This window comes from Myxine glutinosa, chromosome 1, assembly GCF_964187855.1.
Source record: "Myxine glutinosa chromosome 1, kmMyxGlut1.1, whole genome shotgun sequence".
NCBI classification, from domain to species: Eukaryota; Metazoa; Chordata; class Myxini; order Myxiniformes; family Myxinidae; genus Myxine; species Myxine glutinosa.
In genome coordinates this window covers 229,762,888-229,780,961 of record NC_136261.1, presented here as the reverse complement: position 1 = coordinate 229,780,961, position 18,074 = coordinate 229,762,888, and the positions used below count along the sequence as shown (strand labels likewise).

At 47.6% G+C, this 18,074-nt stretch overlaps 2 protein-coding genes across 4 annotated transcripts in view; one reads left to right on the top strand and one right to left on the bottom strand.

The window, feature by feature from the left end:
• LOC137434895 (tubulin alpha-3 chain-like) overlaps window positions 1–18,074 on the bottom strand; it is a 65,377-nt gene that overhangs the window by 31,619 nt on the left and 15,684 nt on the right. The gene's annotated exons all lie outside the window — the stretch shown is intronic.
• TIMM13 (translocase of inner mitochondrial membrane 13) overlaps window positions 1,425–18,074 on the top strand; it is a 31,239-nt gene continuing 14,589 nt past the window's right edge. For 2 of the 3 annotated variants that reach the window (XM_068128121.2, XM_068128113.2), the window contains exon 1: window positions 1,425–1,649. In XM_068128121.2, the coding sequence (XP_067984222.1) occupies window positions 1,530–1,649 (120 nt within the window). In that variant the 5' untranslated portion in view covers window positions 1,425–1,529. The remainder of the gene's footprint in view (window positions 1,650–18,074) is intronic. The other variant, XM_068128129.1, reaches the window with a different exon arrangement.

Sequence of the window (18,074 nt, the reverse complement as noted above, 5' to 3'; positions counted from 1 at the left end):
TCAACTCCTTCCCGACAGCAAGTCCGCACCCCCTCCCAGCCCCAACTCCTCAACCCCTTCCCGACAGCAAGTCTGCACCCCCTCCCAGCCCCAAATCTTCAACTCCTTCCCGACAGCAAGTCCACACCCCCCCCCCCCCACCCCCAAGCCCCAAATCCTCAATCCCTTCCCGACAGCAAGTCCGCACCCCCTCCCAGCCCCAACTCCTCAACCCCTTCCCGACAGCAAGTCCGCACCCCCTCCCAGCCCCAAATCCTCAACTCCTTCCCGACAGCAAGTCTGCACCCCCCTCCCAGCCCCAAATCCTCAATCCCTTCCGGACAGCAAGTCCGCACCCCCTCCCAGACCCAAATCCTCAATCCCTTCCCGACACCAAGTCCTCAACGCCCCCCCTAATACTTCAACTCACCCCCCCTTCCCAAATCTGTCCCTTCTCTGCCCCCTCCCACTCCAACTCTCTGTCCTCCACTCCCCCTTTCTTCTTCGAGTCCTCAACCGCCGTCCTTCCTCACCACTACAGGTCCACAGGCATCCCCACCACCACTGTCCCTCTGAAATGAAATAAGGAACCCTAGCTCCCATCTATTTTCTTAACAATTCTCGTGAGGAAGTTCACTCACTCAAACTCCTTGGGCTCCTTGCTTTACGCAGAAGCCATGACCTTTACTGTCCAAACCCCATTTTAAAGTTGGCTTTCAAAGCTAAGCTCCCACTGGGCATGTTGTGTTGTACAAAGTCCTTCCTTGGCACACCTGATCTCCAAACCACCTGCAAGGCCTTCATCCACAGCTTGATGGAATACTGCTCTCCCCTTTGGTCCGGCTCCCCTGCTTCACACCATGAGCTCCTCCATGACCCTCGACCTTGTATACCAAAATTGTATTTGTCCGAACGAGCTCTGAAAGCTGCACGTCAATTAAGGAAGCAAAACGCGCCATTTTTAAAGTCTTTGGTATGACTCAGCTGGGTTCGGACTCCTGCAAGAAACCTGAAGGTCTAACTCACTTGTTTCTGGAATTCCGCCGATATGATGGACCCAGGTTACTCTTGTTTAAAATCATGAGAGGCGGGGGTCGGTGTGTCTGATCTGCCGGTCATTTTTTGGTCATTTTTAAACCAGAAGCATCCTCGACTGTGCAAGACGGTCCTAAAATTTTTTAAAATGAATCTCCTATCGGCTCCTTTTTTATTTTTTGGTTTTCTTTACAACAAAGTTATGTCCAGGCACGTGGCGCGCATGACCAAATGATCTCTGCAATCGCGTATGACCTCGCAGCTCTGAAAACGCCATAAAACAAAAAGAAGAAGAAGAAGAACTAGCAAAGAAAAATAACGGTGAAAGAAGAAGAAGAAGACGAAGTGGAAGTTGCAAAGAAGAAGAAGAAAAAAGGGTCTACCAGCTGATCTGCTATCGGTGCTCTGTGCTGCCCCCTGGCGGTGCTGTGGTCGTTGACACCACGTGTTGCGCTGCCCTTGACTAACCGTATCCCTTCGAGACGCAGCCGGTCTGCTTTTGAATTGCTGCCGATATGGATTTTTCGAGCGATTTGAGTTCCGGCAGTTCGGGCGATAATAAGATGAACTCCGGGGCGCTAATGGAGCAGGTGAAGGTGCAGATCGCAATGGCGAACGTGCAAGAGTTGATCGAGGTGAGCGTGAGACCACGATGTCGGATTGTTCTCTCCCCGAAACCGAACGCCCCGAGCCCGCCCGCTCGGTTAGGCCGAACCCTCCCTCCCGTTACTGGACCGAATGTTATTACGATTTCATTTAATAATATCGTGATTTACTGTGCTGTTGGTTATCTCCTGTGTTTGACTTTTAAAAATAAACCTTTAACAAATTTGCTTCCGTGGGACAGTCATAAGCATAGCAGTTAAACTGAGGTAGCATGTACTGTACGTACTGTACGTACTGTACGTACTGTACGTACTGTACTATATAGATGTTAAGCACGTTATGTTTGCTGATATTAAAGTTCATTTGGGTGATCATGATATGATGGAGGAGAGAGGGGAGCAAATGTCTGCAGGATATGCAGACCTCAGTGAATGAATGAATGAATACCACCACGAAAACTATCATTATGCTTTGAAACATCATAGTGTAGTAGTTTCTTCTTCTTTTCTTTTTTTTGGTTAAGATCTACTTCGCTCATGAAGGAGTTTGGATGTAAATCACTTGCAGGATAAAGACATTAGTAGACCTGTGTAGTTTTACATATCTTTGTTGTTGTTTTATTGTTGTATAGCCCCGGACAAGCCACATGACCAGTTGTCTCGCACAAGCCCGCTGCACGGAGACACAGCTGATCAATCTCCCAGGAGCGACCCAGAGATCCCCCACACCCATGACGGTGTACACCTGCCTTCATGAAGTCAGGCCCACCACAGAGTTAGAGAGAGAGAAGAGACAAGAGGGAAAGGTCCAGTCCACGTGGACCGATCAACACTGACCGTGATCGTGCTGCTCTGATGAATCTGAGCAGCAGGGAAGAATGGGGAAGATTTGGCCCCCAACTTGTTTTGGGGGGGATACAACCACCGTGAAGAGGCATCCCTGATGGGGAGTCGGTGGTAGATAATGGTGCCAGCAGTGGATGTTAAAGATCCTACTCATCATCAGACCTCGTCACTCTGGGCGAGTAAACCGGGAGTCGATTAATGATATAAGTTTTAATGATAAGCAGGACAGAGGACGTTCAGTGCCTTTTATGAAGAGTAGACGAGTTATCACTGACAACCTGACTTAAAAAAATATACTGGACACTATATATATATATATATATATATATATATATATATATATATATATATATACATATATATATATATATATATATATATATATATATATATATATATATATATACAGTCATGTGAAAAAGTAAGTACACCCAATGCCCATGTAAAATCTTGACTTTTTCAACATATTTCAACATATTTCAACATATAGCTATTTGATCTTCATTTCAACAATATTGATAGATAAAGGTGATATAATATAACAAATATCATGAAACATTTACATTTTGTAGTCCATTGTATAATTTAAATAAACATAAATTATGCAAATTTCGCATGTGGAAAAAGTAAGTACACCCTTGGCTCCAATAGGTGGTGTTGCCCCCTTTGGCAGAAAGAACCTCAAGTAGGCATTTCTTATAACTGTCTACCAGTCTGACATCGACTGGGAGAAATTTTTGCCCACTCCTCCATGCAGAATTCTTTCAGCTGTGCGATGTTTGAGCGGTTTCTTGCATGCACAGCTCGTTTCAAATCCCCCCACAACATCTCGATGGGATATAGATCCGGGCTTTGACTTGGCCATTCCAGAACCCTCCATTTCTTTCTTTTCAGCCATTCCTTGGTGGATTTACTAGTATGTTTAGGGTCATTGTCATGTTGCAAGGTCCACCTTCGGTTGAGCTTCAACTTTCCGATAGATGGCCTCACATTATCCTCAAGCACCCTCTGGTACAATGAAGAATTCATCGTGGATTCTATGATGGTGAGCTGCCCAGGCCCTGATGCAGCAAAGCTGCCCAAACCATAATATTTCCACCACCATGCTTTACAGTTGCTATCAGGTTCTTGTGGTCAAATGCTGTCTTTGGTTTTCGCCAAACATGTCTTCTGGTACTGTGGCCAAATAGCTCTACCTTTGACTCATCTGTCCAGAGCACATTGTTCCAGAAGTGCTGGTCTTTGCCTAGGTGTTCATTGGCAAACTTTAGTCTTGCCCTGATGTTCTTTCTGGACAGCAAAGGTTTCCTCCTGGCACACCTCCCATGTAGATCAAATTTGTGCAGCCTCTTTCTAATGGTAGACGCATGCACTTTGACATCAACAGTGGCAATAGCTACCTGTAGGAAGTGTAGGTCCCGTGATGACATTCTTGGGTTCTTGGAGACGTCTTTCAGCATCTTGCGACCTGCTCTCGGGCTGAACTTGCTGGGGCGGCCTGGCCTGAACAAGTTGGCAGTTGTTTGGAATCTTCTCCACTTGTAGATGATATTCCGGACAGTCGAATGATTGATTTCAAATTGTTTGGAGATCTTTTTAAATCCCTTCCCAGACTCGTAGGCATCTATAAACTTCTTTCTGAAGGCCTCAGAGAGCTCTTTTGATCTAGGCATGGTGACACCGCACACTTCAACAACAAAGAGCAAACCAAACTAAATGTCTGAGATTTAAATAAGACAGGTTCCTCCAAGATCCTCGCTAACAATGTTCTAATCATTTGCACCTGAGCTGGTGCACCTGATTCCAATTTTAGGTATTTGAAGTAGTGATAAATGTAGGGGTGTACTTACTGTTTCCACATGTGAAATTTGCATTTATGTTTATTTAAATTATACAATGGACTACAAAATGTAAATGTTTCATGATATTTGTTATATTATATCACCATCTATCAATATTGTTGAAATGAAGATCAAATAGAGCTGTATGTTGAAATATGTTGAAAAAGTCAAAACTTTACATGGGGTGCACTTACTTTTTCACGTGACTGTATATATACAGACTTGGCATTTAATATGGAATATTTCTTTTGTGGGGGTGAACTTACTTTTCAAGATGACTTAGAACCAAAAGTTCATTGGAATTATGTTGAAATTATTCTCGATTTTGTTAATGTGACCTTTAAAAGAAACAAAAACCACATTTGACATTTCGAAGCAAATAAATTGATCCTTGAAAGTGATGCAAACTGATATCGAACTCAATTCACGGACAGTACTGTGTTAAACTTCTGTACGTTTTCCAGAAGTGTGTCTTTATTTTGCACATTAGCCAAAAAAAATTTCAACAAAAACAAAAGCTAAATTATGACTGGGATTACGGACAGTAAAATTACAGTTCAGTACTTAGTTTAACCCCCACGAGCATTCAGGAGAGCACGTACACGTTGAGGCATGCTGTTCACGAGATTTGCCAAGGTTTGGACAGGAATCGCTTGCCATGCATTGACAATAGCCTGCTGCAATTCATGCACAGTGGTGGGCTGCTGGTCCAAGTTGTCGATTTGACGCGTTAATTCTGCCCACAAGTTCTCTATCGGATTCATATCCGGGGACATGGCAGGCCACTCCATATGCTCTACACCACGGTCAGGAAGAAAGTGTTGGATCATGCGAGCACGATGAGGCCATGCATTGTCATCTTGGAAGACAAAGTTTCCTCGAAAGGCTGCACGAGCAAATGGAAGCAATGTTTCTTCCAGAATGACCCTGTACTTGAACTGGTTCAGGTTTCCATTCAGAACAACCAGGTCAGTTTTGCCCCCTGCATGGAAAGCAGCCCAAACGGTCACCCCACCACTTCCAGCTTGGACTCTTGGCACTATACAATCTTTGTTGTGGGCTTCATGCACTTGTCTGCGCATTCGGACGCGGCCATCTTGACGATAGACCAGAAATCTAGACTCGTCACTGAAGGTCACGTGATTCCAGTGTCCTGGCTGCCATTGACAGTGCTCTCTGGCCCACTGCAATCGGCGCTGGCTGTGTTGTCTGGTCAAGCGTGGCTTTCTCAGGGGACGCCTGGCACGATAGCCTGCTTGAACCAGTCGTTGGTTGACTCGCCTTCTGGATACAGGCACATTTGTCAGTTGCTGCCACTCAGCCCTAAGCAGATTAGCTGACTTGGTACGGCCATTGCAGACTAACCGGTGCAGCTGGCGATCATCTCTCCTTGTGGTTCTGCGGGGACGTCCTGACCTCGGTATTGGAGTAGGGACACCCCTCTGAGCATTTCGTTTCAGCATTTTGACACCTGACCTTGAGTGATGCCATACTGTCGAGCAATAGCACGCTGTTTCATGCCAGAATTTCGTAAAGCCACCACTCCATGACAAACAGCATTGTCAAGTTGACGGACCATCTCCAGAGGAAGCGGCAATAACTTTTGTAGACGTGCAGCAGTTGTTTTCCACTAATACAGAACGCAACAACCCTTATATACCCGATTGTGAAGCCAATCGTCAAATGTACCTGTCCTTACATTTTGTCACGCCACCTGTGATATAATCCTGTTATTGACTTCTTGCTGCGAAAGACAATCAGTGACATGGTTCTTTCAACAAAGACATCACCGAAGGGTAAAATAAACTCACCAGATTGATATACTGAGTTCAGAAAGTAAACCCGTCAAGAAAAAAAAAAAAATTCCATATTAAATGCCAAGTGTGTGTGTGTGTGTGTGTGTGTGTGTGTGTGTGTGTGTGTGTGTGTGTGTGTGTGTGTGTGTGTGTGTGTGTGTGTGTGTGTGTGTGTGTGTGTGTGTGTGTGTGTGTGTGTGTGTGTGTGTGTGTGTGTATATATATATATATATAAATATATGTATATATATATATATATAAATATATGTGTGTATATATATATATATATATATACATATACATATATATTGTTGCGGATATGGGATTTGCATCCATCCATATCCGCTTGTAAATATTCCCCTATTTCCTCAATACTTCCCAACTATCCCCAATCCCCCATTCCCTAGTCCCATTTTCTGTAAACAACACTCTGTAGACCCGACCTCCCCCTATTTCCCCCATTAAATGTCGCACCCAGGTTCACCGCATCTCATGTAAGACAACTATAGGACATCTTGCTAGTTATTCTTAGTCTATGTCAGTTAAGGACTCGTTTCCATTAATTCTGACTCTTCGTTGCACCAGAATGTGATTGTATGGCACCGTTAGGAAGTTTAGGACCTCCCAATACCTCCCCGCAGCTCTTCCTCACGGTTGAGCAACAACAACAACAACAACAACAACAACAACAGCAGCGGCGGGCGCGGGGAGTGCGCGTCCTCACTCCGGCTTGGTTGGTAGGGGGTGTTGGGAGGGCACCAGGCCTTTCCAACGAGCCGCCATCGAACATGTGCTCGACGGGGTTACCAAGTAGGGGCTCGCTGTCAGCTCCTCGTCAAGGGCGGAGCCCGGTAACCCCCGCACCCAATAGAAGCGGCGGACCGGTCCCATCTGGGGCGGAGCCAACCAGCCGAGGGTGTGTGACTCCCCGCTGAGCATGCGCAGGAAGAGGGAGGTGACGTCAGATGCGCGCTGAGCTTGGAGAAAGAAAGACGCCACCTCCGAGCGCTGTGAGGCCTCCCTGCATCTTTTGGACCGTGCTTGATCCTGTCCCCGAGCCAAGGTGCACCTTGTGCTATCAACCGACCTGTCCTTCCCTGTCATCAATCCCTGTGTAAGTCAGCCTTGTTCCGTTTGTCTGTGGTCTGTCTAGGATAGATAAGATTGTATCTAAGTGCCTATCTCTTCTGTGTCTTTTACCTCACTCTACCTTGTAATCTACCCCTTTTCTCCACCACTAATTATATCCTCCTCCGGAGGTCTTGAGAACTGTACCCCTTGCGTCGTTTCATTTATCCCAGTCGTTGTGTCCTTTCCAATCATTGATTTAGCGTAGCGCGATTTGGCCAACGTCTGGGTGAATCGGGTGAGTTGGGGAAGAATCGGGGGAACTGTTAGGTCGCGGTGGACCATCCGCTCGGCCCATCATAACATCTAAACCGCGATCCGTAACAATTGGTGTCAGGGAGTGAGATTCGAGGCCCGAACCAATTAAAAAAAAAAAACATCTAGGAAAAAATTTGGTCAAAATTATAAAGACACCAAAATTTGATTTTGTTTTACAAAAAACCCGAATTTTGAAAGTCGCGCTATGGCAGATCAAGACGGCTGGGTTCCGGTAGAGGAGAGTGAGGCAGGGTCGATCCAGGACCAAATTGAGGGACATGAGGAGAGCGAAGCAGTGAGGGCGGCAGGTTCGCAAAATGGCGTCCTCGCGCACGAGGTTACGGGCGCGCAAAATGGCGCCTCGCATATGGCTACGGCGACCGCGCCCACGACCGTAGCAGCGCCGCTGGTAGATTTGAACCTTTTTTTAATACAAATGAAGGCCCTTATGGCCCAGAATAGCGAACGGTTAGAACAAAGGATGAGGTCCAATAGCGAGAAATTGAGGGAGGACATGGGGGCCAATAGCCAACGGTTAGAACAAAGGATGGGGTCCAATAGCGAGAAATTGAGGGAGGACATGGGGGCCCAGATCGGAGGGTTAGGGAGTAGAATAGAGGGATTAGGAAACAAATTTGAGGGATTAAACAATAGATTAGGGGAAATACAGGAGGGGTTAACGGGGGTAGAAAACAGAATGGCCACTCAAGAGAATCAAATGGAAGGGATGAAAAAGGGGTTAGAGGGGTTTAGAAAACAGTATGGAAGGCAAATTGAGGGACATGAGGGACCAAGCGGAAAGGGAAGTTAAAAAATGGGGCAGCAGATAGAGGGGGTCAGAATGGGGGTAGAAACTAAATTGGATGCTCACAGGGAGGAAATGGAGCAGATGAGGGTGGCATCTGGGCAGGAGATGCAAGTGATGGGAGAGGAGATCAGAAGAGGTGTGAGTGAGGAGGTCGGAGGAGTGCGCGAGGAGGTGAGGCACTGTAAGGAGCGCATGGAGAAGGAGGTGAGAAAGGGGACTGTAAAATTGCAAGGTGGTATAGAGGAGTTGACGCTGGGAGTAGAACAACTGACAGTGGGACAAAAGGAGTTGGGGGACCAGGTAAAGAAGAACACAGCGGTAATAGAGGGTTTAAAATCGACACAGAAGGAGATGAAAAAGGACGTAGGGGTAATTTAAAAAGAGTGTCAGACGGTACATGAGGACCTGACGAGGAAAATGAACAAGGTGGTAGAGGTTATGGAGGTTAAAGAGCGGGAGGTGCGGGAGCACATATAAAAAAATAAGGTGGAGTTAGAGGAAGAACTTAAGGGGGCGCACGAGGAGATGAAGGAGGTGAAGCAGAAATTAGAAGAAGTGGAAGAAGGGGTGAGCGAAATTAAGAAGCGACGGAGAGAGGATAAGAAAGAGATAAAGGAGGAAGTAAAAGAATTGGTCCAAAGTCTGTGTTCGGATCGTGATGATGTGCTCATTAACCGGATGAGGGATTTGCAGGTGATGGAGGAGAAGCGAAGAGAAAGAGGACCCGGTGTAAGTGGTGACCAATATGGTCGTGCGTATGATGCGCCAGGTGATTTAATGAGCTTGGGGGTCGAGATGGACCCGGGTGTTCGTGAGAGGCCGTTGGTGAAGTGTGCGACAGGTCCGGTGTGCGAAAAAGGAGGTGTGCAAGAAAGTCCGACTCTGGGGTGTGTGAGGAAAAAGTGCGTGCCAAGGAGTGAGGGTGCTGTCGAGAGTGAGTCGGTCGTAGCGCGTGTGCGAGGGAGCACATGGAAGCGCGTAGTGAGGAGTGTTACGGAGGGTGTAAAGGGAGAATGCACGCCTGTGGTGAGTGTTACAGAGGATGTAACGGGAGAGGGTGCGCGAGAAAGATGTGTGACGGACAGGTGCATGAGGAAAGAGTGCGCTGTCGAGAGTAAGGGTGAGTGCACGACCGAGAGTGGAGGTGAGAGTAGTAAGAGTGACACGGAGCATGAGTTGGTTGTGGCAGGTGAGAGAGGATGTACACCTGGAATGGAAGGAAGCACACCTGGAATGGTAGAGCGTGTGTGGGAATGCACGCTGGAATTGGTCGTGAGGCACGTGGTTGGGTGTGCGAGTGAGAGCACACCTGTGATTGTCACAGAGGACGTGACCGAGGAGGGGGCGCGAAGAGGTGTGTTGGTGAGGTGTGCGAGCGACGAATGTGTGCCAAGGTGTTCGGTGGTCAGGTGTGTGACCAAGTCTGTGAGTGGAATGAGTGTACCTGGGTGTGTAAGAGAAGGTGCAATGACCAAGAGCAGGGAAACGGCTGGATGTATGAGCAAGAAAGGGGTAGCGTATGCGTGTAAGCAAGCAGGTGAGGCATCGACGGTAACCGGGTTAGCGGTTAGAGCGACTTCTAGCCAAATCGGGCCCTCGGTGCGTGCCGGGCTTCGCGTGCCGCGAGAACCAGCGGGGATCCGAGCCACGGCGGGTTCGAAAGGACCGCCGTACGCGATCCACGCTGAGCCTCGCTTTGAACGGCCGCGTCCGTGCTCCACTAGGCGGAGCGGGCATTCCGATAGGAAGGGTCGTCATGGCGACCACTTTTTGTTGAGGCAATCCGGCAGGTCGAGATCGGGCCATGGGATGGCTACGTGCCGAGATGGTGCGTGGGACCTCGGCCCGGGTAAACCTCCTTCCCTGCACCGAATGCGGGACGTATCCAGCCGCTGGCACCAAACAACCCGCATTCATGGCTTGGCTGTACGAAGCCGAGCTTTAGAAGTGAATTGGCGCACCGAGAGGCATTAGTAAGTAGACTGTAATGACGAGGATAGTGTTTTGGCCCCGAAATTAGAAAAACAAAATTTGATGATTGGCAAAGGATTGGCAGTAATGATTGGCAGATGATGGGTAGTGATTGGCAAATTTTTGATTTGTTGAAATTTGATGTGCAAAATTGGTAGTGGGAGATGCCCGATGTGGTGGGATGGCAACTCTGTCATCCCTCACAAACTGGGGGCAAATGCGCTATAGATTATGGGGTGTATGGCAGTGAAAACTAGCCCGGGTGGGTTAGGATATTGTGTGTAGGGATCTAGCGAAGATGACATTAGGTAACGTTAAGGTTAGTTAGTGACAAGGATACCTGTAGAGGGGACGCAGGTAGTTTAGTGTGTTTGATAATGACGTGGGAGCACAATAGTTTAAAGGGACGACTGGGAAGCGCAAGTTTCAGAGGGGAGTAGTTAGATGAGATGATGCTGTGTGAGAACTGGACAGGTGTGTGGAGCAGTGTATGAGTAGTGAGTGTTGTGGATCAGCGCGAATGCGCTTGGGGGAGAGAAGGGTGCAGGCGGCACCAAGTATGAGAGCACAGGTGTGCAAATACAGGTGTGTGGAATATATGGAGCAGAGAATGAGTGGTGTGGAGTATTGGAGTAAGTGGTACGGAGTGGTGTGCATGGTGCGAAGGTGTGGATGGGGGAAGAGTGGACCCCTTTTCACGAGTACCCGGGGAGGGTAGTTTAAAGAATAGTTAGAAGGTATAGGTAAATTGTGGTTGGAGATTGGCATTTGTGGTGCGGTTGCAGAATGGTATTGTGGATGGGTGCATTGGTGTGGTGAAATTGGCTGGTCGTGTGGCCTGTTAGTATGAGTGTGAATGGTTGGGCACTCCGCCACTGTTAGATGTCGGCCAGGTGAGGCCGCAGGTGGGCTCTGGGAGCCGTTAGTGTCAGTGGGTGCCTGAGGATCCCGGGTGTGGATCGGGCAGCCCGTGCCAGAGAGGGCACTGAGGGGGTGAGAGTGCGAGAGGGCCTTCCCCAGTTAGTTAGGTTAGGGTGAGGAGCAGGTGAGCTCGGTAGGCAACAACAGTGGTGGAGGTGTGCAGGTGGGCGGACCAGCTGGGAGCGTCACACGACCCAGCCACCGAAATTGTGTGGGGGCACCGAGTGATGAATCGGGGGAGTGAGACCCCAACTTGAGAAGCACCACAGTTTGGTCAATGGGAATTGGTTTTTAGAACCCATAGTGTAAGAGGGCCAATGGTTTGGCAGGAGAAAGACCCCGGGTAATGTAAAGTTGTTAAAGTCATTTAGGAAATAGTTAGGATTGATTAACCTGTCGCACCATACGCAGCCACTTACCTGAGGTGGTGATGATGACTCCACACCTGTGTTCCTTTGTTCTGTGTTGCAGGAAAGGAGAATTGCTGTGTGGATTTGTGAGACGCATCACGACGTGGATGAGACATTGGGGTGATTCCATCTCTCCCTCCTTAGGAGGGACTGATGATGAATTGGTGATGGCAAATTTTGATGTTGAGTTGGAGATGGCAAATGTTGATGAGAGTTGGAAATGGCAAATTTGATTGGTTAGGAGGGAGAGAAGACGAATTTGGTTTATGGGAGGAACGGGGAAGACAGTAGGGACGTTTGTTGATGTGTAAAGTAGATGTTTATGGGTAGTGTTGTGTTTTGTGGATACAGTAAGGGGTAAGGGAGGGGCAATGTAGGTTACCTGGTGGGGGGGGGGGGGGGGGGGGGGAGCGTACGGTAGGAACGTACCTGTCTCACCTGGTTCCCATGTGCCCCCAGTGTGCATTACCTAGTATTGCGTGCACTTTTGCGCCCTTACCACCTTACTCACTTGTCTTCTTTTGTCTCCCACCTCCGAGGATCTGGCTTTGGGGCAGAGAGAGGAGAGAGGTGCTGGCTCCGCAGTTGTGGGCCTGTACTTCCGCTGCTTGCTGCCTGGATCGATACACCATATGGACCGCAATTTTTGTGGCCGCCCACAATGGACCGCAGTTCTTTTGCGGTCAAGCACCACCCGTGGATGGACCTCTGGGTCAACGTGGCACCTATGCCATACAGGTGAACCACTTTTAGTTGGCCCCCTGACGGCCACAATTAAGAAATGGACGCGGTTGGCGCCTTTCTTTATTTCTAAAGAAGCCAGAAGGCCAAGTGCACTCCATGAAGGCAAGACAAGCGGCAGAACATCGGCCGGCTGCGGACACCACCGGTGACCATGGACACTTAATTGTGCATTTTTATTGAACACTTTATTGGTGCACCGGATGGTGCTGACTGTACATAATGGGGTGGTGCTTTTGGTGCTTGGACAGGGTGCTCTTGCACATTATTAAAGGCCGTAGGGCCACAGGGCACTCGTGGGTTGGTGTATCGATGCTGGCATGCGTGCTCTCTCTATGCATAACATCTGCATGTGTTCCTCAAAGAACAGGTCCTGGATCGTAGTGTAAATATCAGTGTAGTCTTGTGTAAATGATGCTCCCTACCGGCTGTATGTTTAGTTTGAGGATGCTTTCCGCGATTCGGTTATCCTGTGGGTGTGTTTCTGTTAGGAGAAGGGTGCAACGTCGCAGGGGGACATATTTACTCATTTGTGAACATCTGTAAAACTGTCGCACTCAGGGTTGAGTTAATAGTAGAGGGAACTACATCTGAGTGCCACACTAACGTAGGTAAAAATTTATCGGGTCGGGACGCCCCGAGGTAGAGAAGGGTGCAATGTTGCGGATATGGGATTTGCATCCATCCATATCCGCTTGTAAATATTCCCCTATTTCCTCAATACTTCCCAACTATCCCCAATCCCCCATTCCCTAGTCCCATTTTCTGTAAACAACACTCTGTAGACCCGACCTCCCCCTATTTCCCCCATTAAATGTCGCACCCAGGTTCACCGCATCTCATGTAAGACAACTATAGGACATCTTGCTAGTTATTCTTAGTCTATGTCAGTTAAGGACTCGTTTCCATTAATTCTGACTCTTCGTTGCACCAGAATGTGATTGTATGGCACCTGTTAGGAAGTTTAGGACCTCCCAATACCTCCCGCAGCTCTTCCTCACGGTTCAGCAACAACAACAACAACAACAACAACAACAACAACAGCAGCGGCGGGGCGCGGGGAGTGCGCGTCCTCACTCCGGCTTGGTTGGTAGGGGGTGTTGGGAGGGCACCAGGCCTTTCCAACGAGCCGCCATCGAACATGTGCTCGACGGGGTTACCAAGTAGGGGCTCGCTGTCAGCTCCTCGTCCAGGCGGAGCCCGGTAACCCCCGCACCCAATAGAAGCGGCGGACCGGTCCCATCTGGGGCGGAGCCAACCAGCCGAGGGCGTGTGACTCCCCGCTGAGCATGCGCAGGAAGAGGGAGGTGACGTCAGATGCGCGCTGAGCTTGGAAAAAGAAAGACGCCACCTCCGAGCGCTGTGAGGCCTCCCTGCATCTTTTGGACCGTGCTTGATCCTGTCCCCGAGCCAAGGTGCACCTTGTGCTATCAACCGACCTGTCCTTCCCTGCCATCAATCCCTGTGTAAGTCAGCCTTGTTCCGTTTGTCTGTGGTCTGTCTGGGATAGATAAGATTGTATCTAAGTGCCTTTCTCTTCTGTGTCTTTTACCTCACTCTACCTTGTAATCTACCCCTTTTCTCCACCACTAATTATATCCTCCTCCGGAGGTCTGAGAACTGTACCCCTTGCGTCGTTTCATTTATCCCAGTCGTTGTGTCCTTTCCAATCATTGATTTAGCGTAGCGTGATTTGGCCAACGTCTGGGTGAATCGGGTGAGTTGGGGAAGAATCGGGGAACTGTTAGGTCGCGGTGGACCATCCGCTCGGCCCATCATAACATCTAAACCGCGATCCGTAACAATATATATATATATATATATATATATATATATATATATATATATATATATATCAGGACACAACAGAAAAAAACGAACAGCAAAAGGAAAGAGGGAAATACACAACAGCAGGGTTGAGGGACAAAATAAAGAGACCTCAACAATAGCGGATGTGAGGAAGAATGAGGACGAGGGGAGGACACAGAGGGAGGACACAGTGTGGGCAAGGTGATTCACAAGCAAACCCTCAGGAAGGAAATAGAAAAGTTTTAGAGTTAACGAGGGTAGAAAAGATCGTTGTTTTGGATTGGGGACAATCGAAGATGGTGGGGAACAGCTGTCTTGAGGACCAAGAGGGAAGCACGAGATTGAAGAGAATGTGGAAGTTGGTTCCACAGGTGGAAGAAAATCAACACTCAGGAAGCAAGACTCACTATTGGAAAGGCAATGGCAAACCTCTCAGTGTAAGTCTTACCAAGAGACTCCGTTGTGGGCACCGACGCTCTGTAAAGACGATGCTGCATCAGTGATGATGATGTAAGGGATTTTAACCTGGATATGAAGACTAACCATGACCTTAAAATGTTGGGTTACACTTTGTCACATAAATTACTCCAAATCGCTCATCTTGAGTGACTTCACACTGCTACCATGCCTAGTTTGAAATTGAAGGGCTTGAAACCCAGCTAATAGACCTTGGTATCCCCACACTCTTCGAAAAATCTGTTTTAATTAAATTATATATATATATATATATATATATATATATATATATATATATATATATATATATATATATATATATCCCGCAATATAAGAATAGCTCCCCTTCAATACTTCCATTTCCCAGCCAAACTCTCCATCTGTGGGTAAAGCAGTTCACAAGCATGGGGTGCACGCCCTCTCATTTCGCTGCGATAGTGAATATGTGCTCTGTGCTCTGTTTGAACAGGAGGGGCGGGGTCGCCCGGGAGAGGCAAGCCCAGGGCGCGCCACGAAGGGCGGGGCTGTTCAGCCCCATGCCCAAATAAGGAAACAAGCCCGTGGCTCGCCACGAGGGGCGTGCCGTCGGCGCCATGCCCAAATAATGAGACAAGCCCGTGGGATTACCATACAAGGTCACGAAACAGAGCACGGGGGAGGAGGGCGGTACCGAAACCGAAGGGGGCGTGACAGTCCCGCGCTGGAGAGAAGTGAGAGGAAGGGAATACGAGCTGAGCTGCGTGGAGAGGGACACGAAAAAGAAGGGGTCCAAGAGAAAGCCGAGGAGCTTTTACGAAACAAGCTACACGAGAGATACGGCAGAGGAGTGCAGCCCCGTTTCAACCAGCCGCGTGAAGCCCTGACGGTGTGCGCTGTAAAGCTGAATACAGGGAGCTGCCGGCTCCTCGCTTCCCGCCCGGAGTGGACCTGCTCGCTGTGCCCTGTGATCCCACCTGCTCATCCTTTCCAGCCATTCCTGCCTGCAAGTTCCCCATTTGCGTACGTGAGTTTGTTTTGTTCGTGCTGTCCTGGGTCGTAACTAAGTCTGTATAAGCTAGTAATTTTCACTGTGTCACCTGCGTCTCATGTCCCCTGTAAGTAATCGTGACTGCTCTTTTTGCTTATGTGTGTGGAAATAATAAACCCCGTTACTCTTCTGTACGTCTTCTTCTCCTTCCTCTTTGCATTCGTCGTCTTAGTCTTTTCCCCATTGAATATCTGTGGCGCGATACGGCCAACGTTTGGGTGAATCGGGTTTAGTCGGGGAACAACTGTTCGGCCGCGGTTACCTCCCCTCGGTAAAAATAACATCTAATCCGCGGACCGTAACAAAATATATATATTGTTATATATTTTATAAATATTTACATTGTTAAATATAAATATATATATGTTATATATATTGTTAAATATATATATTTCACTGTATATATATACAGTGAAACCTTGACTTACGAGTTTAATTCATTCTGTGACCGAGCTCGTAACTCAATTTGCTCGTTTCTCAAATTAAATTTCCCCATTAAAATGAATTGAAATGCTATTAATCCGTTCCAGCCCCCCAAAAACCACACCAATTTTTTTTGAAATATACAGTATATATAAAAATATCTCGCGCTTTATATTTCACCTGTATGCAGCATACAAGTTGGCAGGATGGCCTGGACTGGAGGTACGCACACTTGACTCTAAACTGTCCAGCCTGGGTTTGAATCCCGACCCAGCTATAACCTGTCATGTCGGTGTTTCACAGGCAGGGTGATTCATCAATGTGTGTACCGCTAAACTGGGCGCCCCGTTTGCGTCCCATTAGTTGTTGGATGTTAAGGATCTCACCGTGTCTTCCACAAAGAGAAGGCGAGCTATCGCCGGCACTCTGAACAAGTTGTGGCCTGGCATGCTCTTCTCCTCTGCCGTTATATACGTCCTCCTCGGCATCTTTTTCCAGAAGAGCCCTGTCTCGTCACAGTTGAAGATTTGCTGGGGGATGTATCCTTCGGCTTCTATCAGTTCGGCAAAAGTTATAATAAAATCTTCAGCTGCCTTCACATCCGAGCTTGCTGCCTCACCATGCCTGACGACGGAGTGAATGCCGGTCCTCTTCTTAAAATTATCAAACCATCCCCGACTGGCTTTGAATGACTCTTCCGATGCCTCGTCCATTGATGTTCCCGCCGTCTGCTGCACCAAATCCCCGTAAATGTCTCGTGCCTTCTCACAGATGATGCTCTCGGTCACGGTATCTCCTGCGAGCTGCTTCTCCGTCAACCACACAAACAACAACTTCTCCATCTCTTCATGGACAGAGGTCCGGAGCTTTGAAATAATCTTAACGCCCTTGGCTGGCGTTATAGCCTTTATCGACTCCTTCTGCTTCAAAATCGTACATATCGTAGAAGTACTACGATCGTACTGCCTCGCCAAGTCGACAACACGCACACCTCGCTCATGTTTTTCGACGATTACGTGTTTTATATCCAAGCTCGCTCGCTCGTAACTCAGATCTCAGCTCGCATCACAAAGCAAAAAATCGACTGAGCGACGGCTCGTATCTCGGAAAACTCGTAAGTTGGTGCACTCGTAAGTCAAGGTTTGACTGTGTGTATATATATATATATATATATATATATATATATATATATATATATATATATATATATATATATATATATATATATATATATATATATATATATATATATATATATATATACACATATATATATACATACACATATATATATACATATACATATATATATACATATATATATACATATACATATATATATACATATATATATACATATACATATATATATACATATATATATATACATATACATATATATATACATATATATATATATACATATATATATACATATATATATATATATATACTGTTGCGAATATGGAATTTGGCCTCCATATCCGCTTGTAAATATTCCCCTATTTCCCCAATACTCCCCAACTATCCCCAATCCCCCATTCCCTAGTCCCATTGTCTGTAAACAACACTCTGTAGAACCGACCTTCCCCTTTTTCCCCCATTAAATGTCGTGCCCAGGTCCACCGCACCACACGTAGACAACTTTCGGACATCTTGCTAGTTATTCTTAGTCTATGTCAGTTAAGGACTCGTTTCCATTAATTATGACTCTTCGTTGCACCAGAATGTGATTATATGGCACCAGTAGTGAGTTTAGGACCTTTCCCATACCTCCTCCCATCTTCTTCCCCGTCTACAACAACAGAGGGGCACGGCGCTGCGCGGGGGAGTGTGCGTCCTCCCACCGGCTCGGTTAGCCGCCATTGACAATGCGCTCCAGACCATGCGCTCCACGGGGTTACCACAAAGGGGCTGGCTGTCAGCTCCTCGTCAAGGGCGGAGCCTGGTAACCCCCCCCCGCACGCACCCAATGAGAAGCAACGTGCCGATTCCACGAGGCGGAGCTAACGAGCCGAGG